Genomic DNA, 12,315 nt, shown 5'->3' on the forward strand with positions numbered 1-12,315 from the left:
GAAAATGAGTTTGAAGTGGAGGAGAAATCAGATTCCTAGGTTTCTGGTTTGAACTGCTAGGTGGATAGTGGTGCTCTTTCTGGTAGGAAGAAAGCCTTGGGGAGAAAGAGCCTCTGAGGACAACATCAAGGACTCTATTTAGGGCTGCCTTCTGCAGGTGGAAGTGTCAAGGAGACAGCCAGTAATTTGAGGGGTTATCTGGGTTCCCACCTAAACCCTCAGTGCAGAAACCTGCCCTGTGATACCTATGGCTATCACTGTCATTATGGGGGCCGTATTCATCTGGGCATGTGTGGGCTTGCTGCACCTCCTGAGTTAGTAGTGACCACCTTCAGAGACCAAACAATCCAGAGTTGAAACATATTCTTTATTTTCAGGATGGAAATAGGATAGGGAAGCAGGAAAGAGATACCTTTGTTAGCTGCCACTGCAGTACCATTCAAAGAACATCCTGGGGAGACAAACAAGTACGTGTGTAACAGGAAGGGCTGGTGGCTAAAATCCAGGTCCTGGAAGCCTGGACACCTGGGTGGAAAAGGTGGACAGAACCTGGACTCCTGGGTCTGAGGGAGGAGGGGCTGGGGGCCTGGACTCTTGGGTCTGAGGGAGGAGGGGCTGAGGCCTGGGCTTCTGGGTCTGAGGGAGGAGGGGGCTTGGGGGCCTGCACTCCTGGGTCTGAGGGAGGAGGGATCTGGGGGCCTGGACTCTTGGATCTGAGGGAGGAGGGGACTGGGGGGCATGGATTTCTGGGTCTGCCTGAGGTAGGACTAGGGACCTGGACTCCTGGGTCTGAGGGAGGAGGGGTTGGTAACCTGAACTCCTGGCTCTGAAGGAGGGGTGCCTGGGGCCTGGGCTTCTGGATTTCAGGGAGGAGGGGGGGCCTGAGGGCCTGGATTCTTGGATTTGCAGGAGGAGGGGACTGGGGGACTCCTGGGTCTGCGGGAGGAGTGGCTGGGGGCCTGGACTCTTGGATGTAAGGGAGGAGGGGCTGAGAGCCCGACCTCCTGGGCTGTAGGTTGCTGGGAACCCAGACCTCCCGGTGGGGTCTGAGAAAGCGGGGAGCTAGAGGCTGGGACTCCGGGGTCCTGAGCACTCACCACACCAACAAGGTGGCACACACTGATGCGAGGGCCCCGAGGGCAGCAAGCAGGAACAGGTTGCTCGGCGTCAGAGCCTCGGGCCTGGCCAGCAGCTCGCCCAGGCTGGGCCTCCAGGGCTCGATCAGCTCGGCATCCCGCGGGGCCCAGCGCAGCACTTCCCGGAACGAGGCCTGCAGCTCTGTCTCCGCGCGCGGGGGCGGACCCGTCACTGCGGGGGCGCGCACGTCAGACGGGCACGAGCCCCGCCCCTCGCCCCGCCCCTCGCCCCGCCCCGCTCGCTCCCGCCGCCGCGCCCCGCCCCACCGTTAAGAAAGAAGTAGAGCCGCGCCAGGGGGCGCTGGTCTTGCTTGATCTCGCACGAGAACGTCCCGCGGTGCGTGAGCTGCGCCGGCCGGATCCGCGCCAGGTATCCTTCGGCCCGCGGCACATCTCGGAAATAGGACAGGTCCTGAGTCCGGAGCTGCGGGACCCGCGGGCTTAAGCTTCTCAACTTCGGCTTGCCAAAGGGTAACCTACAAGCCCCATCCCCGAGCCAGACCACGCCCCCTCGAGTCCCGGCCCTGAGCCTTGACCCTTGACCCCGCCCCGAGCCTTCTACTTGCTCCCCAGCCCTAAACGCACTTTCCCCACGCTACCTAAACCCTTACGCACAACCTGCCCCTAGAACCTGCATTTATTTATATATTTCCAGACAAGGTCTCGTTCTGGCCCCCAGGCTGCAGTGCAGTGGCACGATTATAGCTCACTGCAGCCTCGAATTCCTGGACTTCAGCAACTCTCCCACTCAGCCTCCCCAGTGGCTGGGACTATAGGCGTGTACCACCACGCCTGGCTGTTTTTAAAATTTTTTTAGTAGAGGTGGGGTCTTAGTATGTTGCCCAGGCTGGTCTCGAACTCCTGGGCTCAAGCAATCCTCCTGCCTTGGCCTCGCAAAGCGCTGGGATTGCAGGAGCCAGCCACCGCGCCAGGTCCTTGGTCCTGCATTCTGATCTTCGAGCTCTCCCCTAAATCCCGGGGCCCTCCTCTTCCTGTTGCCTGTGTCTAGACGCAGCTCCCCAGAGTCTCACCCCCGCATGCTGACTCCCCAACCCATAGTGAAGCCTAACTCGCCCGTCTAAACCCTTTGCGCCACCTTTGCCCCGACTCACACCTCCTCTTGCAAACTTCCAGGAATAGGTGATCTCCTCCTTTGGCAGCTTGAAGTTCACGATGCAAGAAAACATAGCCTGATCGCCTCGAGTCACTGTCACATCCTGAACTGAAGACAGAGCATGGATCACTCGCTGGGCCCCGCCCACTCCTGGCCTCGCCGTGGTGCTCTGGTCCGGTTTCTCAGGTTGGTCCCCTACACCCCAAAGCCCTGCCCCTCACCTGGGCAGTCCAGTGGGAGGTCACAGACCCTGGAGTAGCACCCTTTGCAGAGGAAACGCCGGGCAAACTCCTGGAGACCTGTGGAGTGGGAACGCTGGGTCTGGGTGCCACCTGCCCAGGGCCCTTTGGCCCTTTTGAGATCCATACAGCTCCCGGGGGTCCATTGGCCAGGTAGCATCTTAAACCCGCCGAACCTGCAGTCCTTAGCTGCCTCTCACTCCCGTCTGCCCTCTAGGATTCCTATTGGTTTTCTTCGGCTCTCACACCCTCCTTCTATGAGGATTTAGAGCAATACCTGGTTTACTTCCTTTTCTCCGGGGCTCTTGTTGGTCTCCTAAGGATTTGAAGCCCACCCGATTTCCCCCACCTGATGTCCTAGGTTTCGGCCCCGACCACCTCCTTTACCCGACCATTCCAACTTTTAGATGAACTCCTTACCGCAGGGAGGGATGCAGGCCTGGGCTGTAGAGAGAGAGGAAACATCACCACTTAAAGGTCGTGGGAAGAACCCCTCACCCCATGCTTCCCTGTCGGTTGTTACATGGCTGGACGCTTTGTTCTGAGGGGGGCTGCAGTCATAACCTGGGGGCGGGGTCAAGCCGGCCGGGTTCCACCTGGGGGCGGGGCCAGGCCTGAGCTTTGCACTAGGAGGGGTCAGGGCCAGGCCCGCTGCCAGCCGCCAGCCGTACACTTAGGGGTTAGGGGGAGACACTGGCCTTCTGGAGGGCCTGACGGGGGTGGGCAGTCCAGTTGTATTCCACTGAGAAGGTGGGCTAGAAGTAGTCCCGGAAACGGGATCAGTAGGAGAGGAAACCTTTCACAGAGACACATCCCATGGCTGCTCCTAGCTGGAGGGGAAACCTTCCATCGAAGGGGTGAGGCCAAATCCACAGTGGTCCACAGGGGAGTCGATCCCCAAGGCCTGAGGCTCAGAGATGGGGCCAGGAGAATGGATCGGGATCTCAGAAGTGGGTTTTGTTTTGTTTTGTTTTGAGACAGAGTCTTGCTCTGTCACCCAGGCTAGAGTGCAGTGGCAAGATCTCCGCTCACAGCAACCTCACCTCCAGGGTTCAAGTGATTTTCCTGCCTCAGCCTCCTGAGTAGATGGGATGACAGGCATGCGCTACTACGCCAGACTAATTCTTGTATTTTTAGAAGAAGGGTATCACCATGTTGGTCAGTCTGGTCTCGAACTCCTGACCTCAAGTCATCTGTGCACATCAGCCTCCCAAAGTGTTGGGATTACGGGCGTGAGCCACCATGCCCAGCCAGGAGTGGGGTTTTCCAATTCTGTGTTTGTCTGGGGGAGGAGATAAGGAGTCTGTTTTACCTTCTTTAAGCTGTGTAATGACCGTCTTCATTTTCTCCGCCGCATCAGGGAAGGCAACCTCAAAGGATCCTGGAGAGTAAAGGGGAGGGCGGCCTATGTAGTAAAATCCTTCCCCTAGGGCTTGGTCCTTGGTCCAGCATTCTGATCTAGCATCGCTAGGGCTAGGCTGGCGCTAGCTCACAGGATGTGCTGTCATGGTGTCTGCCCTTCCCCAGCTCCTCTCCACCCCTATGTCTCTCTTATTACCATATCCTCTGCTCCTTCCTCTCATTTCCTCCCACCTTGTGTACTTGAAGGCTAACAAGTCCCTAAGTCGCCTTTCTTCTGCTTTCTGAATCTCTCCAGGATGGCGGCCCTCCTGGACATCACCTGCATGTAGCTTGTTGAGGGGAGAAGGGGTGGATAAGGATCAAATTCGTCACAAAGGCCTATTAGGTCCTACATGGTTTGGCCTAGTTCCCCTCCCTCCCTGTCCCAAAACTAGTGCCCACCTTTCATTTCCTTTTTTATTTTATTTTAATTTTTCGAGACAGTGTCTCACCCTGTTACCCAGGCTGGAAGTGCAGTGGTGCAATCTCTGCTCACTGCCATCTCTGCCTCCTGCATTCAAGTGATTCTCCTGCTTCAGCCTCCCAAGTAGCTGGGACAACAAGTGTGCACCACCATGCCCAGCTAATTTTTGTATTTTTAGAAGAGACAGCATTTCACCATGTTGGCCAGGCTGGTCTCAAACTCCTGACCTCAAGTGATCCACCCACTTCGGCCTCCCAAAGTGCTGGGATTACAGACGTGAGCTATTGAGCCAAGCCTCATTTCCTTTAATATGAAGACCACCACATTCCATAGCACCTCAGGGCCTTTGCACATGCTGGCTTCTGCTTTTAGCATATTTTTCTGTCTCATAATCATCCTTCCATCACCACAAATCTAATCAAGTTCTTTGTTTTTGTCTCTCATCGCAATCATTTCATTCCTAGCTCTCGTCTGTCTGCAATTACATATATTTATATATAGATGATGATCATTTATGTCTGTCTCATAAGTAAACACATTCTTCCTTAGCGCCGTGTCCTCTGAATCCTGGAGAGGGCGCTGAATCTTAGGAGAGCTCATTAAGTATTTGTAGAATGAATTCCAGGATCCAACTGGAACTGGAGACCCCACCTGGTGGCCTATGGCCCAAATCCATCCCTGGGATGTGTGATATTTGGCCTGGAAAGTGTTTAAAAGAAATTGAACCAGTCACCAACATATAAAATTTGGAATGTCACATAAATGTTTGGCATCTCTTTTTTAAAAAGTTGGAAGAGCTGTAACACAGAGATCACATTTCCATAAGGCGGCAATTAGCTGGAGATTAGTAGCAGCCACTCCCTCGAAATGGGGCACACGTCGGCCAATTCTCTGTAGTCTCCAGCCTATATTCATTTCCATAATATTTATAGAATACGTCTTTTACCCTTGTATGTTCTTTGTCTTTGTAGGTGTTTTTGTTTTGAGAGTCTCGCTCTGTTGCCCAGGCTGGAGTACAGGTGCCATGATCTTGGCCCACTGCAACTTCCACCTCCCAGGTTCAAGTGATTCTCCTGCCTCAGCCTCCCCAGTAGCTAGGATTACAGGCACCCAGCACAATGCCTGGCTAATTTTTGTATTTTTAGTAGAGATGGGGTTTCACCATGTTGGCCAGGCTGGTCTCGAATTCCTGACGTCGTGATCTCCCCACCTGGGCCTCCCAAAGTGCTGGGGTTGCAGGTGTGAGCCACTGTGTCTGACCTTGTGTTTTGACCACTGTAATGGCCTCCAAACTGTAACGGTTTGTGGCTTTTTCCAGTGGAATTAAAAAAAGTGGACAGCTGGCTTGATCTCATGGTGGTTTGTGGAAATTAGGATTGTGGCAGGATTTTATGGGCTAAATTGTGCCCCTACCCCCAAATTCGTTTGTTGAAGTCTTAGCTCCCAGTACCTCAGAATGTGACTGTATTTGGTTCTTAAAGAGGTGATTAAGTTAAAATGAGGTCATTAGGGTGGGCCGTAATGCAGTATGATTGGTGTCCTTACGAGAAGAGGAAATTAGGACACAGACATGCACACAGGGACATATGAAGAAAGCATCTACAAGCCAAAGAGAGAGAGGCCTGAGAAGAAACCAACCCTGCTGACACCAAAACCTTGACCTCAGACTTCTGGAAGGCAGAAACTTCTGTTGTTCAAGATACCCAGTCTACGGTACTTTCTTACAGTGGTCCTAGCACACCAATACACAGGGATTGTCCATTGCCTCTAAATATCTGTGTGTCTATGTCTACAGAACACAGACAAAAGGCTTCATCTTCCAGCCTTCCTTGAAGTTGTGGTCATGTGACCAAGCTGTACCCATAGGTGTAAGTGGATGTGTTATAAGTGAGTCACAGGAAGTGGCCTTCAAAGGGAGGTGGTACTGCACTTGGAATCCCAGCTACTCGGGAGGCTGGGGTGAAAGGATCACTTGAGGGCAGGAGTTTGAGACCAGCCTGGGCAACATATGAAGACGCCATCTCTAAGCAAATTTTTATAAATTAGCCAAGTGTGATGGCATGTGCGTGTAGTCTTAGCTAGCGGGAAGCTGAGGTGGGAGGATGGTTGAGCCCAGGAGTTCGAGGCTACAGTGAGCTATGATTGCACCACTGCACTCCAGCCTGGGCAACGGGGCAAGGCCCTGTCTCTAAAAAACAAAAACAACAACAAAAAAAAGAGAAGGTGGTGCCATCTTATTGATTCCCTCATCCTTCTGCTGCCTGAAAATTTGCATCCTGTTGCCTGAAAGTTTGTTTTGATGGCTGGAGCTCTAGCAGCCACACAGGACCATGAGGACAAGGGCGATTCCCTGGGTATTAAGTCTTGAAGGAGCTTGGGTCCCCAAGAAATGGAGGTGCCATACTAACCTTAAGTGCCTACCTCAAGACTTACTTTGTATAGGAGAGGTAAACTTCCTATTGGCTTAAGCCATTGCAGGGACAGGGGAAAGCTTCCTCTGTGATGTGAAGCCATACAAAAAGGGAGGGAACTAAGGATATTGGCAAGAGAGTGGCTGAAACAATGATGGTTGGATATACACTTGGAGAGAGAAGGCACTCATGCCAAGAAGTGGGTTCCAAATGAGGACTTAGTGGTCTCTCCTTAGCCACAGAGCAGGAGTGTGGTCTTAAGATGGCAGGATGATCAGGAGCATGTGGTCAGACTGGGGTGCACAAATGAGAGGCCAGGATGTTGGAGGAGCCATCCAAAGAATTTCTATGGGCCAAATCAAATGACTCAGGGAAAGGGTGACTGTGGGATATACCAAGTAAGCCATGGTGGTGGGGTGGGTTTATAACCCACCAGGGGAGTACGAATGGAGTGAAACGTTCCAAACAGGCCAAGGAGCCTGGGTTATATCAAGTGGGCCATAAAGAGGCATGGGTGGGTGTTGTAAAGTCTTCCCTAGAGGAGCTGCATATCATCAGGAGCTCCGACTCTGATTTAGAACATCTGGCTCTGAGTCCTGGCGCTTCTGTCTTGAGCATACCTGTTTCAAATCTGAGTATCAATCACAAGCCCTCCTCCCCATATGACCAAGTGACTCCACCCTCCTTTTCCTCAGTTTCCTCATTCATAAAATGGGGATGATAGCAGTGTCTGTATCACAGGAGCAGTGTCTATATCGCAGGGTTGGGGAGAGGCTGAATCCTTAAATAAAAATTTGTTTTGATGGCTGGAGCTCTAGCAGCCACATAGAACCATGAGGACCATGATTTAATGATTGTATGGCATGATGTCTCTAAGCGTGTAGAGTGGCGTCTGGCACGTAGTGAGGGTTAGAGAAGACTGGAAAACTTACGATTGCCATCTCCAAGTTCGAGATGGGGAAACTGGGGCATGGGGAAATTAGAGAAGTGGTCCAAAATCACATGGCTACATTTGACCCTGGTGGTCAGGCTCTAGAGCCTCCATACCTAATCATTGCATGTGGCATACTGCATGCAATCTGTACCACGTCATCCACTCTATGGATTATATATACACCTACACAAACAGGACCACCTGGGATCATCAAAAGGCAGTCAGCCTACGTCAGCTCCTCTAACTCCCTGCTCCTCCATCTGGAGGAGACTCAAAAGTCATCCTTGATTCTTCCCATTGCCCTCACCCATCTACATCTGGTCCAGTCTATCTCCAAATATACCCCAGGTCTACTGTTCTTGTCGAGATGAGCTCCAGGGTTCCCATCTGAAAAGTGGGGCTATAAAACCCAGCCTCACAGGGCTGGTAGAAGATATCCTTTCTTTTCTTTTCTTTTCTTTTTTTGAGATGGAGTCTTGCTTCTTGGCCCAGGCTGGAGTGCAGTGGCGTGATCTCAGCTCACTGCAACCTCCACTTCCCAGGTTCAAGCAACTTTCTCTGCCTCACTCTCTTGAGAAGCTGGGATTACAGGCACCTGCCACCACGCCCAGCTAATTCTTGTATTTTAGTAGAGACAGGGTTTCACCATCTTGGCCAGGCTAATCTTGAACTCCTGACCTCGTGATCCACCCGCCTCAGCCTCCCAAAGTGTTGGGATTACAGGTGTAAGTCACTGCGCCTGGCCGAGAATATCCTTTAGGAGGATACTTCATATGAATGACTCTCTGTGTGGCAGACACAGCCTCTCACACGCATGGGCAAGCCTGGCACACAGTCAAATCCTCGTGCCCACCCAGCCCTGCTCGGACCTCATCTGGTCTCCCCGGACCACTGTGACTTGTCTGACCCACGACGAGCCAGCTTCTCACTGGAAGTCTTCCTGCCTTTGCCCAGGCCCCACACGGCTGCCAGAGAGATCTTGTTAAACCCCAGGTCAGATCCTGTGTCTTGGTGTAAACTCCTCCAATAGCTCCCCCATTTCAAGAGCAAAAGACAGAAGTCATTCCAAGGACATACAACAGCGATTCTGAGTGTTCCCAGAGTAGCATCATCAGCATTGCCTGGGATCTTGACAGAAATCTGCATTTTTAATAAGCTCCCAGGGGATTCTGATGTATGCTGGGGCTTGAGAACCACCTCTGTCTATGAGGATCTATGGGAGGTGGCCCCTTGCTATCTCTCACATTTCACCTTCACTCCAGCCCCACGGGCCCCAGGCTCTTGTACTAGCTATTTCCTGTGGCCTGAAAAATCTCTCTCCCCAGATTATCTGCATGGCTGTCACTGTCACCTTGTTCAGGTCTCAACTGGACCCTGTCATTTCCACCTCCCCTGACCAAACTATTTAAAATTATCACCCAGCAAGAGATGGTGATTCATGCCTATAATCCCAGCACTTTGGGAAGCTAAGGTGGGAACATCACTTGAGCCCAGGAGCTTGAGAACAACCCAAGCAACATAGCAAGACACCATCATTACAAATTTAATTAGCCAAAGATGGTGGCACGCTGCCTGTAGTGCCAGCTACTCGGGAGGCGGAGGCAGGAAGATCGCGTGAGCCCAGGCGTTCAAGGCTGCAGTGAGCTATGATCACGCCACTGCACTCCAGCCTGGGTGACAAAGTGAGACCCTATCTCCAAAAAAATAAGACAATAAAACTATTACCCCTTTCTCTTCTCCTTCCCTGTTTTCCTCCACAGCAGGGATCACCAACTGATATACTAAGATAGTAAGATATTTTATCGATTATGTTTATTGTCTGTCTTCCCAGACGCCACCCCAATATAAGCAACCCGAGGACAGGTGGTTTGCACCTTCAGTAAATATCACTGAACGTATTGCACCAGCTTCTCCTAGCCTCCAGACTCTCCCTCTGGTCCATCCTCCACACGACCCTAGGGGGCTCTTTCTACACTCAGAGCTGCCCCTATTTCACTGCTCACATTCCTCCGGTGGCTCCCCAGTGCCCTGAGGGCAGAGACTCAAAACTCTGACTTTTCTGCTGAACTCTGCACCTGGGTATCTAGCTGCCTCCTAAACGTCCCTGGGACCTTTCAAAGTCACTACACTCTAATCCAGTTCATAATCTGTCCCCAGCTCTTTCTCTCAGCCTCCTTATTTCAGTGATGACGCGTGGCCCAACAGGCATGGAGCGGGACCTGTCTCGGACGCTGTCCTCTATGCCTCCCCAAACAGCCCAGCAGATCTCATTCTCTGGCCCTGGCCCCTCTTCTCCACCTTCAGAGCCCCAGCCCCGACTCGGGCCTCCGCTCTGGCCTGGACCCTCACCCAGTCTCTTTTCTCTCCCCTCCAAGTTTGTCCCACAGCCGGCCCCACAGATGACTTCCACTCCCAGATCCAGAGTTTCCTGATCTTTTCAAAAGCTTCTGTGACGAGACAGGCCACGTGGGGAGAAAGGGCATTTCCTGGAATCCTGAACCACCCGCCCATAGAGAGCTTTAGGGCCTTAGGTCTCCCTTTGGGGTGGAGGTCGGGGGAACCACAGCTGAAGCCTTCTCCAGGCTGGCCCTGGATGCCCCTGGGGGATGGGATCCTCCCCTTTTTGGGGATCTTTGACAAAATGCTTGGTGGGCAAAGCAGGAAGCAAAGGGAGTGACTGTGGGTGTGGGAATAAGCCCTGAGCTCCTGTAGCTAAGAGGAAGCCAGTTTATGACACAGCATAGGGCTCTGTGGCCTCTCTCCTGCAACTCTGAGCTTCCATAGTTCCAGGCTGTGGCACGTCATGGGGATTGTGGCCGTGGTGACCTGGCATGATTACTGCCAACGCTGCCCATTGGCCATGCGTGGCCCCCGGCCCTGAGGTCGCTTCGCACGGCCACACACCTCAAGGCTGTCACGTGTGCCTGTCTCACCAGGGCGGTCACACCCCATCTCTCTTCACTACTGTCACTTGAGCGATCTACTCTGCTGTTCCTGTTTTCCTGCCCTCTAATCGCCTCACACCTCAAAAATGTGGAATCGCTTTATAAGAAATCTGTGTGTGTGTGTGTGTGTGTGTCTGAGTGTGTGAAAGCATGTATGTTTGCGTGAGTGCTGTGTGTGAAAGAGTGTGAGTGTGTGGGTCAATGTGTTTGTGTGAATGTGTGTGAGTGAGACTGTGTGGGTGAGTTCTGTCCTAGAGGAAGATGCCCTCCCTGAGGTCAGCCTCATCAGGCAGCCCCAAACCCCACAGTGAGCTCTGTGGCCATCCTAGGAGGCAAGGAGATTGTCCCACCTTACAGATGGGTGAGTTGAGGACAGGAGAGGGGCAGTAACCCACCTAGAACTTCATCACCAGTAAGAGTGTTTGCCGTGCGGCCACGTCAGAGCCTACCCGACCCGTCTGGACTTCTCTAGGCAATTTCTGCAGCGTCCTTTCCCCACTCGCCAGCATTAGCCTCTGGCTATTAGAGCTGCCTTCAGCCTCCGCTTCGTCAAGTAGCTGAGCTCATGGCTTCCGAGCTTTCCCCGTCCCAGATGACTGCCCAACTCTGGGGCCTCCTTCCTCTGCCCCGGGCCCTCCCACATACCCATCTCTTGGAGGCTTCAAGTCCGCGTGTCCCATCTCCCCACCCCCACACGCTCACCCTGGGCAGCAGCCAGCTCCTGCAGGCCATGGGTCATCTGGGTGAAGGCATCATGCAGGTGGCTTCTCTCATCATAGTCTGGCAGTGAAGGAGGGGGCAGGGGCTGGGGGAGGCAGCTCCCTGCAAACACCATGTCCCTAATGGGAACATTCTGTCTCTGAGTCTCTGCCCTCCCAAGTCCATGCCCTCCCCTTGCTGACTCTGCCCCACAGTCTCTATGCTTCCTGAGTCCCTCCCAGGCTCTATCCTCACCTCTCTGTGAGTCTCCATCTTCCCTGAGTCTCTCCCCCAACACCAGTCTCTATCCTGCTTCCCCTAGTCTCTGCCCCGTCTCTATCCTCCCCTCTTTCTGAGTCTCCATCCTCCCCTGTCTGACTTTCCATCCTCTCCTCTGAGTCTCCATCCTCCCCTGTCTGACTCTCCATCCTCCCCTCTCTGAGTTTCCATCTTCCCCTCTGACTCCATTTTCCCAAGTCTCCATCCTCCTCTCTCTTACTCTCCATCCTCCCGAGTGTCCATCTTCCCCCTCTCTGATTCTTCTTCCTCCCATCTCTGACTCTTCATCCTCCCCTCTCTGAGTCTCCATCGTCCCTTCTCTCTGACTGTCTATCCTCCCATCTCTCTGAGTCTCCTTCCTCCCCTGTCTGAGTCTAAGTCTTCACCTCTCTGATTCTCCATGCTCTGGAGTCTCCATCCTCCCCTGTCTCTGAGTCTCCATCCTCCCCTCTGAGTGTCTATCCTCCCGTCTCTGAGTCTCCTTCTTCCCCTCTCTGATTGTCCATCCTCCCGAGTCTCCATCCTCCCCTCTCTGTCTGTCCTCCCATGTCTGTCTCCATCCTCCCGAGTCTCCATCCTCCTCTGTCTATCCTCCCGTCCCTAAGTCTCCTTCCTCCCCCCTCTGTCCATCCTCCCCGAAGTCTCCATCTTCCCCTCTCTGACTGTCCATCCTCCCCTGTCTGAGTCTCCATCCTCCCCTGTCTCTGAGTCTCCATCCTTCCCTGTCTGAGCC

General features: G+C 53.2%; 1 protein-coding gene across 3 annotated transcripts in view; it reads right to left on the reverse strand.

Annotated features, from left to right (window-relative positions):
• Positions 1-346: 346 nt before the first annotated feature.
• SPACA6 (sperm acrosome associated 6) overlaps positions 347-12,315 on the reverse strand; it is a 16,512-nt gene continuing 4,543 nt past the window's right edge. For 2 of the 3 annotated variants that reach the window (XM_032264637.1, XM_032264638.1), the window contains exons 2-9: positions 11,307-11,384; positions 3,802-3,870; positions 2,910-2,933; positions 2,472-2,549; positions 2,249-2,358; positions 1,404-1,560; positions 1,098-1,308; positions 347-451 (exon numbers count right to left, since the gene is read on the reverse strand). In XM_032264637.1, coding sequence (XP_032120528.1) covers positions 418-451; positions 1,098-1,308; positions 1,404-1,560; positions 2,249-2,358; positions 2,472-2,549; positions 2,910-2,933; positions 3,802-3,870; positions 11,307-11,384 — 761 coding nt within the window. In that variant the 3' untranslated portion in view covers positions 347-417. Of the gene's footprint in view, positions 452-1,097; positions 1,309-1,403; positions 1,613-2,248; positions 2,359-2,471; positions 2,550-2,909; positions 2,934-3,801; positions 3,871-11,306; positions 11,385-12,315 lie in introns of all 3 variants that reach the window. The other variant, XM_032264636.1, reaches the window with a different exon arrangement.

Source organism: Sapajus apella, unplaced genomic scaffold (assembly GCF_009761245.1).
Source record: "Sapajus apella isolate SASKATOON/1434 unplaced genomic scaffold, GSC_monkey_1.0 scaffold144, whole genome shotgun sequence".
Taxonomy (NCBI): Eukaryota; Metazoa; Chordata; class Mammalia; order Primates; family Cebidae; genus Sapajus; species Sapajus apella.